The sequence below is a fragment of the Narcine bancroftii genome, chromosome 6 (assembly GCF_036971445.1).
Source record: "Narcine bancroftii isolate sNarBan1 chromosome 6, sNarBan1.hap1, whole genome shotgun sequence".
Classification (NCBI taxonomy): Eukaryota; Metazoa; Chordata; class Chondrichthyes; order Torpediniformes; family Narcinidae; genus Narcine; species Narcine bancroftii.
The window spans coordinates 3020679-3035775 of NC_091474.1; the positions used below are offsets into that span (position 1 = coordinate 3020679).

The following is a 15097-nucleotide window of genomic DNA, read 5'->3' on the forward strand; positions in this document are numbered from 1 at the left end:
CTCTCACAAAACAATGGAAATCTTTTGCAATGGCAGTTTTAATTATTTGGGGGATTAACCCAAATCAAAAGATTGTAAATATTGATTTCAATGATCAACTTACACCTGACTTGAAAATTCACACTGCACTGCAAAACAAAGGCCGAGTACTAGTTGGGTAATAGGAACTGTTATTAAGATTGGTTGATTATTATGCTTTCACTGTTCCATGTTGAACTCCAATCTCAGAAATCTCCTCTGCTTTCAATCTCATGACCATCCCCAGACATGCTTCTAATTCACTGAGGACAATTCAAAAAGATAAAGACTTTATTTATTATCAAACATAAACAATTACATACTTTCATAAATAATGAGACAAGTGCACCAAATCAAGCAAAATTTCTCTTACCAATCATTACAAATTGACTATTAATTCCCAGAGTGATGAGCATGAAGAAAAAGAATACGGACCAAAATGATGATATTGGTAGAAGGGCAAGGCCATTGGGATAGGCTATAAAAATTAGTCCTAAACCTAAAACAGAAATCAAACTGACATGTATCATTGGACAATCCCTAAATATACTGTAAACCAATATTTAGAAATGATCACATCAAAAATTGTGAAACGTGTTTAGAGCTGAAGAAAAGTCTTGGCAAACAACACGATTTCGATCAGATTAATCTCAAAAGACTCCTGGTTGTATGTGTATATTTGGATATACATGAAAATCCCAAGATTGATCCCCACTTTGTATTATTGTTTAGTTAATCTGACAGAAACTATTTCAAACTAATTTATATCCCCACTGTCTTAAATGGCAGCAATTAAAAGAAAGCAAACACAAAATTCATCAAATCAGTAGATTGTTACTCTTCAATTGTGAACAGCTATGAATACCTGCCGATGGTCATAGAGAAAGAACTGCAGAGGAAACAACCAGAAATCAGTTAGTTCAACAAAAAGAACAATGTTAGGCTGTGTTATTCATAATTCCATGTAATAACTACCATCATTAATATACTGTTCATTATACAACATAACCAATATTACTCAGTAAAGAAATTCTCCACTGCTAGTCCAAATCCATAATTTTGAGCACAAGGGAGATAAGACTGAGCGGAATATAAAGAGAAAAAAAAACTATTAGAATGAAAAGAGCAAGTTATGATGAAATGGCCATGAAACTAAATACAGTCATGTAATCTTGGAGAAAATCTAATAAAACTGAAAAACAGTGGAATATATCATATTTTCAAGATAAACCAATTTCACCAAAAGCCCAAAGTAAGAAAGGTGGATGAATTTGGGCATTGTGGATGAATAATGAAATAAATAGAAAATGCATTTAAAAATATAGAAAAGCAAACAAAATGTTATAAATCCAAATTATATGGCAATATAAAAATATTTTCTGGACAGAAATAGCAAAAGAAAATTAATTTTATAACCATTAAAATTTAGTGAAAGAGAAAAAGAAAAACTATCGTGCAGTTGCTGTGCCTCAAAATGATCACTTAAAAATAATACAAATACAACGTGTAATATTTTCTGGAAGACGAGTAATGCTGAAAAAAGAGAAACGACTGACAGCAAGTGGATAAGCGTGACTTCATTTGTCTGTTCCATAGGAGTAGGAATATCTGAAATAAATCTTAAAATCAATGGAAGAAATTTGAATTTTAAAAGTAGTGAAAATGGATCAGATAGGTGTTAGTCATATTTTCCCATTGGAGAACTCTGAAATGGTTATGGAAAAAGTTGACAATCCATTTTCACACACCCAGTTTTAACTGTATTGCCATTTGTGGCATGCATTTAGCTATGTAGACACTTCAAACTTTACTCTTTAGTAACCTTTTCATTGTCTTCTCTGTTGCATTTTTATCACATTTACTTTAATTCCCTTGAAAGGAATTAGTGTCCTAGAGATTTTTATGTTTGCTGCAATGCAGATTACAACATTTGGATCTTCAAAAGACCTTCAATATTGTACATCACAGTTGGCTGTGTAGTAAAATTAGGGCCTGTAATATCAGAGAATAAATTGCAGGATTGATAACAAACCCGTAAAATAAAGGAAAAAAAGTGATCAAGAGTGAAAGGTTTCTGAATGCAAACAAATGTACAAAAAGATGTTCCACAACAATTCATTGCTGGATCACTGTAATTCTTACTGTTATTTACATTAATTATTTGAATTTAGGAAAACTTAATTCAAATGAATATTTGCAACAAAATTGGATTTATATCTTTAATATTGAGGAACAATTCAAGCATGTAAAATATAATTAAAATATCTAGTTAAGTGGCAAGAGATTCTTTCACATTACTAAAAATAAAAAAAATACTATGAATGAAGTGGAAAACAAAAGCATAGTGTCTAGAAGCCTGCTTTTTAAAATATACTTGCTGATGTTCACCAGGTGAACGGCACTTGGCTTTTTTCTGATTTACAGATTTTCATTTCAACGTTGTGGCGTAGTTCTGCTTATGTTTTTGGAACTTGATAAATTCAAACGATTTAATTACATGCTTACATCAAATAAAAGCTATCACCCTAGTTCATATTAGGTTGAACCTCGAGAGTATGCGATCTCTAAATGAAACCCCCTCATCGCCATAACTACTTTATCTCATCCTATGCCATTTGGCCTTGTGTTATTGAGTCACAGAGCACAGGAACAGGTTCTGTGGCCCACCATACCATACCATCATTAAGTATTCAGGTCATATAAAAATGTCATCCGGCATCTGATGGAGCACAGGCACTTGCCAATGGCCACTGTTGCGTTTTCTTGGCCATTGTGCAACATGGTTCAACCAGAACAGATCACTGGAGATGTTTACCCCTACGAAATTAATACTGTTGACCATCTCCACCTCAGTGCCGTTGTTGCAGACATGGAAATGAACTCCACCCCTCTTCTGGAAGTTCGTATCAAAATTTTTTGCTTTGTTTTAGCCCCAACCCACTTGTTCCTCTATACATTCTGATACACCATTGTTTAAGATCCACCCTATAAAGGTGGTGTTATTACAAATTTAGAGAAGGAATTAGTGTGGTGTTTGGCCATGCAGCCATAGGTCTACAGGGAGCTGCTACATACAAAAGTAAGATGTTTAAAGGTGGTCCAAGAAATATTTTTTTTTTCACAAGAGGAGTGAAATCTGGAACTTACTGCCTGAGTAGGTGGTGGAATCAGGCAGTCTGACAACCTGTAAGAGGTAAGTATAAGTGTACTTGTTAGGCTTGATGATGGGCAGAAAGGCCTGATTCTGTGCTAGACAACTTTGATTTTCAGCCAATTCCTAATGGGAAACATCTGTTTTCACAAATGTTATACATGAGCTTCTGGACAGGCCTTGAGCAAAGTAATGTAGGTGGAGGCCAAAATTTATCTTGTGATTTTATTGATAATTTTTCTAACTTCTAGCCCATCTTAATTCATCCTGATGTTTGGCTATTATACACAAGCTGAAGGCTTAGATTTTCATATAAAGTATTCCAGATTGGATTGTAACAGACAGCAGACAATAATTTGCAGTGGTTGAATTGGCAACTTTTGTGGCTAAGTTGCCATTTGGTCACACAATATTGTTAGCACCCAATCCTAGAAAAAGGCATTCAAAATGGCTCTAAGAGGTGTTTCCACCCCCCCCTCCCCATTCTTCTGTGTACCAATGAGTACAGTCCAACAACCAACAATTATTCCTCTTCTGCTAACCCTGGTATCATTCTGGTTAATCTTCAATGTACCTTCTCCACTGCCAGTACGTCTTTTCTCAAATAAGGTGTGAAAACTGTATACAGTACTTCAAGTGGGGTCTCACAGTGATTTATTTTGTCTAAAACATTACATTCCTGCTCTAGTATGTTATTCCTCTAGAAATTAATCGCAACATTGCATTTGCCGCCTTCACCACCTACTCAACCTGGAGGTCAACCTTTCGGGTATCTTGCACGATGACTCCCAAGTCCATTTCCACATCCAAATTTTGAATTTTCTCCCCATCCAAATAACAGTCGGCCTGTCTATTCCTTCTTCTAAAGTGCATGGCCAGACACTTTCCAACATTGTATTTCATCTGCCATCTCTTTGCCCCTTCTCATCTATCCAAGTCTCTCTGCAGCCTCCTCAGCACCACCTTCCCCATCATCTCTTTTGGTATCATCTGTAAATTGACCACAAAGCCATCTATTCCATAATCCAAATTATTATATACAATGTAAAAAGAAGAGCCCCCAATACTGACCCCTGCTGAACATTTTTGGTAACCAATAGTCATCCAGAATAGTATCCCTTTATTCCCATGCTAGCCCATGCTAGTATCCTTTCTGTAATTCCATGGGCTTTCATCTTGTTTAGCAGCCTTATGTATGGCACCTTGTCGAAGGCCTTTTGAAATCCAAATAAACAACATCCACCGCATCTCCCCTACTTGTGATCTCTTCAAAAAATTGCAATAGGTTTGTCAGGCATGATTTTCCTTAAGGAAACCATGCTGACTTGTGGCTATCTTTTCATGCACCTCCAGGTTTTCTGCAACATCATCCATGACGAGGGACTCCAATAGCTTCCCAACCACTGACATCAGGCTAATATCTCTAGAATTACCTTTCTGCTGCATTGCTCCCTTCTTAAACAGTGGAGTGACATTCACAATCCTCCAGTACACTTAACCCCAACCAGAAACTTGCCAGACTCCATTGATTCCAGGAAGGACATTACCAATGCCTCCAAAATCTCTACAGCTACCTGCTTCAGAACCCAAAGGTGCATTCTATCTGATCCTGGAGACATATCTACCCTTAGACCATTTTACTTCCCAAGTACTTCACTGGACTCGCATCTCTTCCGAGAGAGCCATGAGAGCTGGTATGCTACGAATGCCTTCCACATTGAGGACACAGTCACATAAACACCTACCCCGACCTGTACTCAGTCATTAATTGTATTGTTTCATTCCTATAATTCTCCTTGAATGATTTCAAACTTCTTCAAGCCCCAGTCTCTGCAGTGTTCAAATTATTTCCAGGTCCTAGATTAGAATCTCAGATCACATCTTTCTTCCACCCATCTATTTCTCTGCTCATTCCCTCTCATCTCCCATCCATATATATGTTTTACTGAGATAAGGTTTAATACTTCTATAACAATTTAAATTATTTAATAAATTCTTACATTATTTGTGGTGGCACGGTGGCATAGCTGTTAGTGCAACACCTTTACAGTGCCAGCGATTGGGACTGGGGTTCAAATCCCACATTGTCTATCAGGAGTTTGTAAGTCCTGTCTGGGTTTCCTCCAGGGACTTGGGTTCCCTCCCACCGTTCAAAACACACTGGGGGATGCAGGTTGATTGGGTGCAAATTGGGTAGCACGGTCTCGTGGGCCGAAATGGCCTGTTACCCTGCTGTATGTCTAAATTTAAATTTATAAGTTATTTGTAATTGTGTCCCTTATAATGACAGGGTGTCAGGACGAGACAACTCAAGGTATCAGATCGTTATGGCAGTGAGATCTCAAGGTTTTTGGGAACTGTACATTCAGAAAAAAGTTAGTGTACTTGATGTTTATACCTGACTCTGCAACTTGCTTGACAGTCTTTTGTTGTTGAAAAGCCATGTGCCCGAGGATAGCAAAATTAGCAAATCCAGCAAGTAAACTTGTAATACTGTTCACAGAGGTGATAATAATCGCATCTCTGTAACAGTTGTTGTTGAATTTGTTGAAAGATGATAATGATGTTAAATCTCCCAAAGCTACTGAAGTATTTGTGCAGCAGGCATCTTTCCAAACCTGGTGAATACAAGTGAAATAAATTAGAAGAGTGCTCCATAAACCTTAATCATATATTTTCTTTCATATATATAGTCAAATTATTTTAACAGTGACTAATAAAAAGAATGATTGATAGTATCGATCAGTGGTTTTCAATTTTTTTCTTTCCACTCACACATCCCTAACATCGAAGTACTCGAGATGGCAGAGGCCGACAGCATCGAGTCCACGCTACTGAAGATCCAGCTGCGCTGGGTGGGTCACGTCTCCAGAATGGAGGACCATCGCCTTCCCAAGATCGTGTTCTATGGCGAGCTCTCTACTGGCCACCGAGACAGAGGTGCACCAAAGAAGAGGTACAAGGACTGCCTAAAGAAATCTCTTGGTGCCTGCCCCATTGACCACCGCCAGTGGGCTGATCTCGCCTCCAAACGTGCACCTTGGCGCCTCACAGTTCGGCGGGCAGCAACCTCCTTGGAAGAAGACCGCAGAGCCCACCTCACTGACAAAAGACAAAGGAGGAAAAACCCAACACCCAACCCCAACCCACCAATTTTCCCTTGCAACCGCTGCAACCGTGTCTGCCTGTCCCGCATCGGACTCGTCAGCCACAAACGAGCCTGCAGCTGACGTGGACATTACCCCTCCATAAATCTTCGTCCACGAAGCCAAACCAAAGACTCACACACCACTTTAAGTAATTCCTATGCCATGGGTGCTCTGTGATCAGTAAGGGATTGCTTAAAGTGGTAAGTGAGCGGAAAGAAAAGGCTTGAAAACCACTGTTTTAATTGTCCCTAAATGACTTGTTATGTGCACGGTTTCATAACTCCAAAGGAAATTGGCCAATGACAGTAGGGTCTAGAGCAGTGGTTCTTAACCTTCCCTTCCCACTCACATACAACCTTAAGCAATCCCTTACTAATCACAGAGCATGTATGGCATAGGGATCACTTAGGGTGGTATGTGAGTGGAAAGAAAACATTTGAAAACCACTGGCACAGATCAATCACTAAGAATTAAATGATATTTAGTCATTAATAACTTTCTTTAGCAACAGGTTATAATTTCTTCAGTTTCAGTTTTTGGGATATTTTAAATGTGGTTCTATTTCTTAATTATAAAAGAAATGTTAATAAATAGAATGATAGAGAAAAAAAGACCCTTACTCACATTCCCCACCTTCCACCCCACCTCCCTGTACTCAGTCATTCATTATATTGTTTCATTCCTATGATTCTCCCTGAATGATTTCAAACTTCGAGCCCCAGTCTCTCCAGTGTTCAAATTATTTCCAGGTCCTAGATTAGAATCTCAGATCACATCTTTCTTCCACCCATCTATTTCTCTGCTCATTCTCTCTCATCTCCCATCCATATATATTTGATTGAGTTGACATATCACTGAAGCACATGTGGATCATCACACATCTAAAGCAGGCAGTTCAAGCACCAATGCAAAGGAAGATGTTTGGACCTTGTACTCTAATCTACCTCCTATAAATTATTCTGTCCATGACACTGCTAGATTTCCGATTTATCGTCAGAGTACATGCATGACATCGCATACAAACGTGAGGATCCTTTTACCTGCGGGCACGGCAGAATTACCACTAATTGGTAGTGCAAAATATAAACTGTACACAGTGTAAAACATGTAAACAAACAAAGAACTGTAAACAGAAAATGAAATGTAGATAAACTATGCAATACAGAGAGAACAAAAAAAATCAATAAAGTGCACAAGTAAGAGTCCTTAAATGAGACTCTGATTGAGTTTGTCGTTGAGGAGACTGATGGTGGAGGGGGAGCAGCTGTTTATTATCTGGTGGTGCAAGTCTTGAGGTGCTTAAACCTCTTTCCTGATGGCAGCAGCGAGAAAAGTCTTCAGTCAGAGGATGGAGAATTTTGTGTTTTTTTTTACTTCAAAAGATGTGGAGGCTGAGTCATTATGTTCTCAAGAGAGTGATAATTTCTGTTTGTTACAGGAATCATGGGTCATGGGGATAGAGAAGAGAGGTAATGATGACACTGGCTTAAGGGAGAAAAATACCCTTATACCCTCGCTCTTATATCGATGTTTTTATGGATGTGAAATTTGAATTTCTGGCAGAGCTTCTCTAGTAATTTACTGATTCCACTGAAATTATCTTGTGGCATTTTGTGAAAACTGTAATTCCCCCATAATTCTTCTTTTCTTTGGCTTGGCTTCGCAGACGAAGATTTATGGAGGGGGTAAAAAGTCCACGTCAGCTGCAGGCTCGTTTGTGGCTGACAAGTCCGATGCGGGACAGGCAGACACGATTGCAGCGGTTGCAAGGGAAAATTGGTTGGTTGGGGTTGGGTGTTGGGTTTTTCCTCCTTTGCCTTTTGTCAGTGAGGTGGGCTCTGCGGTCTTCTTCAAAGGAGGTTGCTGCCCGCCAAACTGTGAGGCGCCAAGATGCACGGTTTGAGGCGTTATCAGCCTCAAATTACTACTTATTTAAATGATGAAGAATCACTACGAGAGACTCGAATTTAAATATTTTAATTGTGTTTGCCTTGATGCTTTCGATTTTTATATGTACTAAGTTTAAGTTCCTTTGTCTGAAGCTAAAATTCTTCATGTGGAAATATAGTTCAGATCAATGGGGCATTTAACAGCATTAGGATAATGGGGTCGGTAAATTAGTACATCAGTTAGAGGAGAGGATGAATAATCATGTGCCTTAATATTGTGTTGTCATTTTTTATGGGGCTCAAAATAAAAAATATTTCTGAGGTAAATTAGAATAACAATATGCAATAGAAGACACAGGAAAATAAAATGAAACAATTTTTGAAAAGTATGGGTCAATGTTTACCTCAGCTTGAGTTAATTTTGAGAAATCAGACTCCTTTCCAATGTAGAAGTCAATTCCACTTCGGGCTCCCTCCAGAGTAACTCCTCGAACAAGTAGGATGAGTAGAATCAGATAAGGAAATGTTGCTGTGAAATAAGCAACCTAACCGAAGAAAGTAAGCTATTAAGTTTTACCTACACCTGATTATTTAAAAGAAATAACATTTATAATTTAACGGAATAAAATTAAATCCAATTGATTTAAAATTAATATTAATGTAACCGAAAGTGGAAAAAATAAAAACGTCAAAATAAAAACTCAATATGAAGAGAAGTGCCAGACTTAAGATGAACATTATAACCCTAAATATCATTTCAATGCATGTGCCTCCCATATTCAGAAATGTAACATCAAAAAATAACAAAACTTCAAATAAACATTTTTAAACACAGTTGAAATCAAGGTAACATCCTTTATTTGTTCTTCAATTAATAACTGCAAATTACTGCAACATTGATATTGTTTATGTCTACCAGCCAATATAAATCTTATATGATTCATCTAACACCTTCAAACCAATATGATTACCTATTTTCATCCATAGCAAGGTAAGTTAGATCAAATTGAGCTAGATTTTGTCTGTCACCCAAACGAAACATTTGTAGCTTCTACCCGCTCATATTTATCTTGGCCAATGTGGAGGGGAAAAGAGGTTGATTGTGGATTTTTTTTGTGAGGCAATGGTCAGGCTATTCAGTGGCTTTGAAGACTGAATTGACATACCATTGACAACCCTTATAGACTTTCAGGGAGGTAAGGCTGGCAACTAGCCAGACTCTGTGAGGCTTTTAAAGTTTTAAATGTGACTGATTTTTTAAGATTTTTAAAAATTCTTACAAAATGATTTTCTTTCTTTTTTTCTTTCTTTGGCTTGGCTTTGCGAACGAAGATTTATGGAGGGGTATGTCCACGTCTGCTGCAGGCTCGTTGGTGACTGACAAGTCCGATGTGGGACAGGCAGGCACGGTTGCAGCGGTTGCAAGGGAAAATTGGTGGGTTGGGGTTGGGTGTTGGGTTTTTCCTCCTTTGTCTTTTGTCAGTGAGGTGGGCTCTGCGGTCTTCTTCAAAGGAGGTTGCTGCCCGCCGAACTGTGAGGCGCCAAGATGCACGGTTGGAGGTGAGATCAGCCCACTGGCGGTGGTCAATGGGGCAGGCACCAAAAGATTTCTTTAAGCAGTCCTTGTACCTCTTCTTTGGTGCATCTCTGTCTCGGTGGCGAGTGGAGAGCTCGCCATAGAACACGATCTTGGGAAGGCGAGGGTTCTCCATTCTGGAGACGTGACCCACCCAGCGCAGTTGGGTCTTCAGCAGTGTAGATTCGAGGCTTGCGGACTCTGCCAGCTCGAGTACTTCGATGTTGGTGATGAAATCATTCCAATGAATGTTGAGGATGGAGCGGAGACAGCGCTGATGGAAGTGTTCTAGGAGCCATAAGTGATGCCGGTAGAGGACCCATGATTCAGAGCCGAACAGGAGCATGGGTACGACAATGGCTCTGTACACGCTGATCATTGTGTGTTTCTTCAGGTGGTTGTTTTTCCAGACTCTTTTGTGTAGTCTTCCAAAGGCGCTATTTGCCTTGGCGAGTCTGTTGTCTATCTCTTTGTCAATCCTTGCATCCGATGAAATGGTGCAGCCGAGGTAGGTAAACTGGTTGACCGTTTTGAGTTCTGTGTGCCCGATGGAGATGTGGGGGGGGTGGGGGGGGGGGCTGATGGAGGACCTCAGTTTTCTTCGGGCTGACTTCCAGGCCAAACATTTTGGCAGTTTCCACAAAACAGGACGTCATGCGCTGGAGAGCTGGCTCTGAATGGGCAACTAAAGCGGCATCGTCTGCAAGGAGTAGTTCACAGACAAGTTGCTCTTGTGTCTTGGTGTGAGCTTGCAGGTGCCTCAGATTGAAGAGACTGTCATCATGATTTAAAATGATTTAAGTCATCAAAAAAGTACAGAAATATAAATTTAAAATCTGTACAAATGATACCAACAGATTAATGCACTCATAAATAACTAAAGTTTTTAAGCAAGAACTCAATACACAACAGCGCTAGAGAAACTCACAGGTCAGACAGCATCCAGAGGAAGAAAAGGGAAACCACCATTTTGGGTTTGTGAATTGAATGCAGCCCCAGCAGATGCAGACTTTCTTGTTTAATGTTAAAAAAGATCTGCTTACTTTTTACCTGGGAGCAGCCACAGGCAGCATTATTTGTCACTACTGTACATTTTATATAGATTCTAAAATGTTCAACTTTTAATCTAGAAGGGATGATTGCAAGGTTAAGAAATTAGTGATGTGTGAATGATTATACGAAAAGTCGAGCAATCTTTTTATTGAGCAATCGTGGGCATTTCCCCCCCCCCCCATTTTTAATGTTACGATGGAACAAAGGACTTTGATGATGCAATTTAAAGTGTTTGGACTAAACTATAACATCAATGTGGACAGGTTGTGGTAGATAGCTGCTCCAAAGAACTTCAAGTTCTCCACTCACCACCATTAATAGAGATAATTTTAATTTAATTTAGACAGACAGCACAGTTACAGGATCTTCCAGCTCTCAAGTTCATGCTGCCCAATTACCCAACAATCTCTGTCCATTTTGAAGAGTGGGAAGAAACCCAAGCAGACACAGGGAGAATGTGGCCTGTACTGGATTGGAACCCAGGTTGCTGGTGCTGCAGTAGTGTTATGGTAACTGCTACAGTAATCACAATGATATCCTGGTGCTAGTGAATTCATATTCAGTGAATCCTGGTGCTAGTGAATTCATATTCAGTGAATCCTGGTGCTAGTGAATTCATATTCAGTGAATTCATATTCAGTGAATCCTGGTGCTAGTGAATTCATATTCAGTGAATCCTGGTGCTAGTGAATTCATATTCAGTGAATCCTGGTGCTAGTGAATTCATATTCAGTGAATTCATATTCAGTGAATTCATATTCAGTGAGTCCTGGTGCTAGTGAATTCATATTCAGTGAATTCATATTCAGTGAATCCTGGTGCTAGTGAATTCATATTCAGTGAATTCATATTCAGTGAATCCTGGTGCTAGTGAATTCATATTCAGTGAATCCTGGTGCTAGTGAATTCATATTCAGTGAATTCATATTCAGTGAATCCTGGTGCTAGTGAATTCATATTCAGTGAATTCATATTCAGTGAATCCTGGTGCTAGTGAATTCATATTCAGTGAATCCTGGTGCTAGTGAATTCATATTCAGTGAATTCATATTCAGTGAATCCTGGTGCTAGTGAATTCATATTCAGTACTCACAACCATCTTCCTGCAGATATACAAGATTTAACTTCTGAATGTTTTGCTTACTGACTTAAGTTTTACTCGATACCTTTGATGCCACATTTGGTCAATTGCTGTTTGATGTTAAGTATAATCACTGCCACTTTGGCCCTGGAATTCATGTTTTATTCAGTTTTAAATGCTGCTGATGTTTTGAGATATTTAAAAATTCTTACAAAATGAATTAAGTCATCAAAAAAGTACAAAAATATATTTTAAAAATCTGTACAAATGGTACCAAGGCTCTGATGAGATAATAGAGTCAAGCAAACCTCAAAAAATCTCAGTGTGATGGTTCTGGGTAAGTAGGTGGGAGCTTGTATCACAGCTGATGACTATCAACGTTTGATAACAGAGGAACTAGATGGTATATTGTAAGACTGAATTAGTCCTGAAAGTTCCTCCAGCATGATCTCTTGGTTTGTCCTATCTCCATGGCAGGATATGCAGGTGAGAAGAAATATGTCTATGAATATGTCTATGAATCACTAACATGGACTCCAGGTCAAGCCAAGGAAATCACCTGATTATCACCCTCAGCCAATTAATCAATGCATCCTCTATGTTGAACAATACCTGGAAGAAGGGCATAGTTGGGGAATATTCCACATTATTGGGTTGATAACCACATTATAACTATTGGAACTGATTGGTCAGAGGCACAGCTGAAACTTGAGCACTAACTGTGAGATGCTGTCTGATAACATAGACTTTGCTTTATTTAGTTCTCTGAATCATTTGTTGATATCCAGGATTCTCTTCCTCTCATTAGCTACTTAATTGTATATTTTCCTCCATCACCAGATGTGGGAAGACTGGAGACAACTTGATTGGGGCAGGATGTAATCAGGAATTGAAGTTTTGCAATATTGTCTTTTCTGCAAGGACAACCCAACCTTTGGATGACTCATCTGTGGGACAACTTCTTCAATTTAGATACCAGTTCTCAGATGTCTCTGAGGAGGATTTTACAAAGTCGGATGGGCTGGAAGTTAAAATTTGGTGGTCAGGATGATGTCAGGTGGTTCACTTGGCTTCTCCCTTTCTATTTCAATGGACGAGATATGCTACAAACGAATGGGTTGTTAGGCTATTTCAGAAGGATTTGAATATCTCTTAGTGCCAAGCCACCTTCTAGTCTAATGAAAACCAAATAAACTACAGATGCTGGTAATTAAAATAAAAGCAGAAAATGTTGTATATGCTCAGCAAACCAGGCTGAATCCATTGAAGGAAAAAAAGTCGGCATTTTGTTGGATGCTTCCAACATCAACACTGTCTCTTCCTACAGATATAGCCTGACCTGTTCAGTATTTCTAGAAGGTTCTATTCTTGTTCCAGTCTGATAAAATTTCACTAATCTAAAGTAAGAATTAAATCAACTTTGCAGACTAAACTCCACACAACCCAGTAGATACTTTAATATCAATTGGGAAGGATACAATTCCTTTTAATACACACAACAGCAGATTCTCACAGAATCAAGATTTAACCGAAGCAAAAATGCAAGCAATGAGATTTTTAAATCAGAATGTTGTGTATTACTTCATGGTAAGTCTGGGAGCTGGAGGTTTTCCCATAATCTTGTCCTTCTAGGTAGCAATGGACCTGGATCAAGGCAGTACTGTCAAAGTTGCCTCATTGAGTCATTGCTATGCATCACAAAGAAGGTGCATGAATGCTGAAGGGAATAAATGTTTTAATGAAGGATGGAGAGGGATGATTTGTCCCAGATGGTGTTGAACATTTTTGGTGTTTAAATTGCATTCACCTAGTCAGTGCAGATTGGAGAGAAAAGGAAAAGCTGCAGATGCTGGAATCTTGAACAAAGAATGTTGAGAGGAACTCACCAGGTCAGTCAGCATCAATGAGTAGAAATAGTCAGTCTTTTTAGATTTCAGATTTATTGTCAGAGTACATACATAATATCACAGAGCCCTGATATTCTTCTTCTGCAGGCAAGGCAGAATTACCATTTACTGGCAGTTCAAAATATAAAAAAAAAAATGACTTCACATAAACATATCAACAAACTGACTCTGTAATACATAGAGAACAAAAAGATCAATAAAGTGCACAAGTAAGAGTCCCTGATTGAGTTTGTGGTTGATGAGTCTGATGGTGCAAGGTTGCAGCTGTTCCTGAACATGTTGGTGCAAGTGGTACCTATACCTCTTTCCTGATGGCAGCAGCGAGAACAGAGGATGTGCTGGGTGGTATCAGGCATGTGAGCAAGGTAAAAAAAAAAGGAAAAGTTCTGAGTGCTTGTGCAAGGTGTACAGTGGGGGGTCAAGGGGGTCCAGTGGCCCTTGCGGAGGGTTTGGAGTGGCCTTGACCCTAACTTGGAAAATTTTAAACACTGAATTACTGGTTTCAAGCCTCTTTTATTGCATTTCAAAGCAAAATCGGATTTTACAAAATAATGTGAATATGTCACTGTCGACTAATAACATTTTTATTATTTTTGTTGACTTTGAAAATGTTTATCCTTACAGTAATTTGTAAATTCATGCTTTTCCTTCTCCATGTCTTTTGTTATCTTCATGGTATTTTTTTTTTCTTTGGCTTGGCTTCGCGGACGAAGATTTATGGAGGGGGTAAAAAGTCCACGTCAGCTGCAGGCTCGTTTGTGGCTGACCAGTCCGATGCGGGACAGGCAGACACGATTGCAGCGGTTGCAAGGGAAAATTGGTTGGTTGGGGTTGGGGTTGGGTTTTTCCTCCTTTGCCTTTTGTCAGTGAGGTGGGCTCTGCGGTCTTCTTCAAAGGAGGCTGCTGCCCGCCAAACTGTGAGGCGCCAAGATGCACGGTTTGAGGCGTTATCAGCCCACTGGCGGTGGTCAATGTGGCAGGCACCAAGAGATTTCTTTAGGCAGTCCTTGTACCTTTTCTTTGGTGCACCTCTGTCACGGTGGCCAGTGGAGAGCTCGCCATATAATACGATCTTGGGAAGGCGATGGTCCTCCATTCTGGAGACGTGACCCATCCAGCGCAGCTGGATCTTCAGCAGCGTGGACTCGATGCTTCATGGTATACTTGCTGCTTTATTCCATCTTGTTCTCGGTTACAGTGAACATTTCGTTGGTTTATTCCACCTTGTTCCCGGTTACAATGAACACTTCACTGGTTTATTCCTCCTTATTTT

General features: G+C 39.3%; 2 protein-coding genes across 2 annotated transcripts in view; one reads left to right on the forward strand and one right to left on the reverse strand.

Moving 5' to 3' along the window:
* LOC138735615 (cadherin-like protein 26) overlaps positions 1-15097 on the forward strand; it is a 94174-nt gene that overhangs the window by 78486 nt on the left and 591 nt on the right. The window lies entirely within an intron of this gene.
* LOC138737175 (sodium- and chloride-dependent neutral and basic amino acid transporter B(0+)-like) overlaps positions 1-15097 on the reverse strand; it is a 41968-nt gene that overhangs the window by 12893 nt on the left and 13978 nt on the right. Inside the window, exons 7-9 of the mRNA XM_069887784.1 lie at positions 8612-8752; positions 5568-5787; positions 392-517 (exon numbers count right to left, since the gene is read on the reverse strand). Coding sequence (XP_069743885.1) covers positions 392-517; positions 5568-5787; positions 8612-8752 — 487 coding nt within the window. The remainder of the gene's footprint in view (positions 1-391; positions 518-5567; positions 5788-8611; positions 8753-15097) is intronic.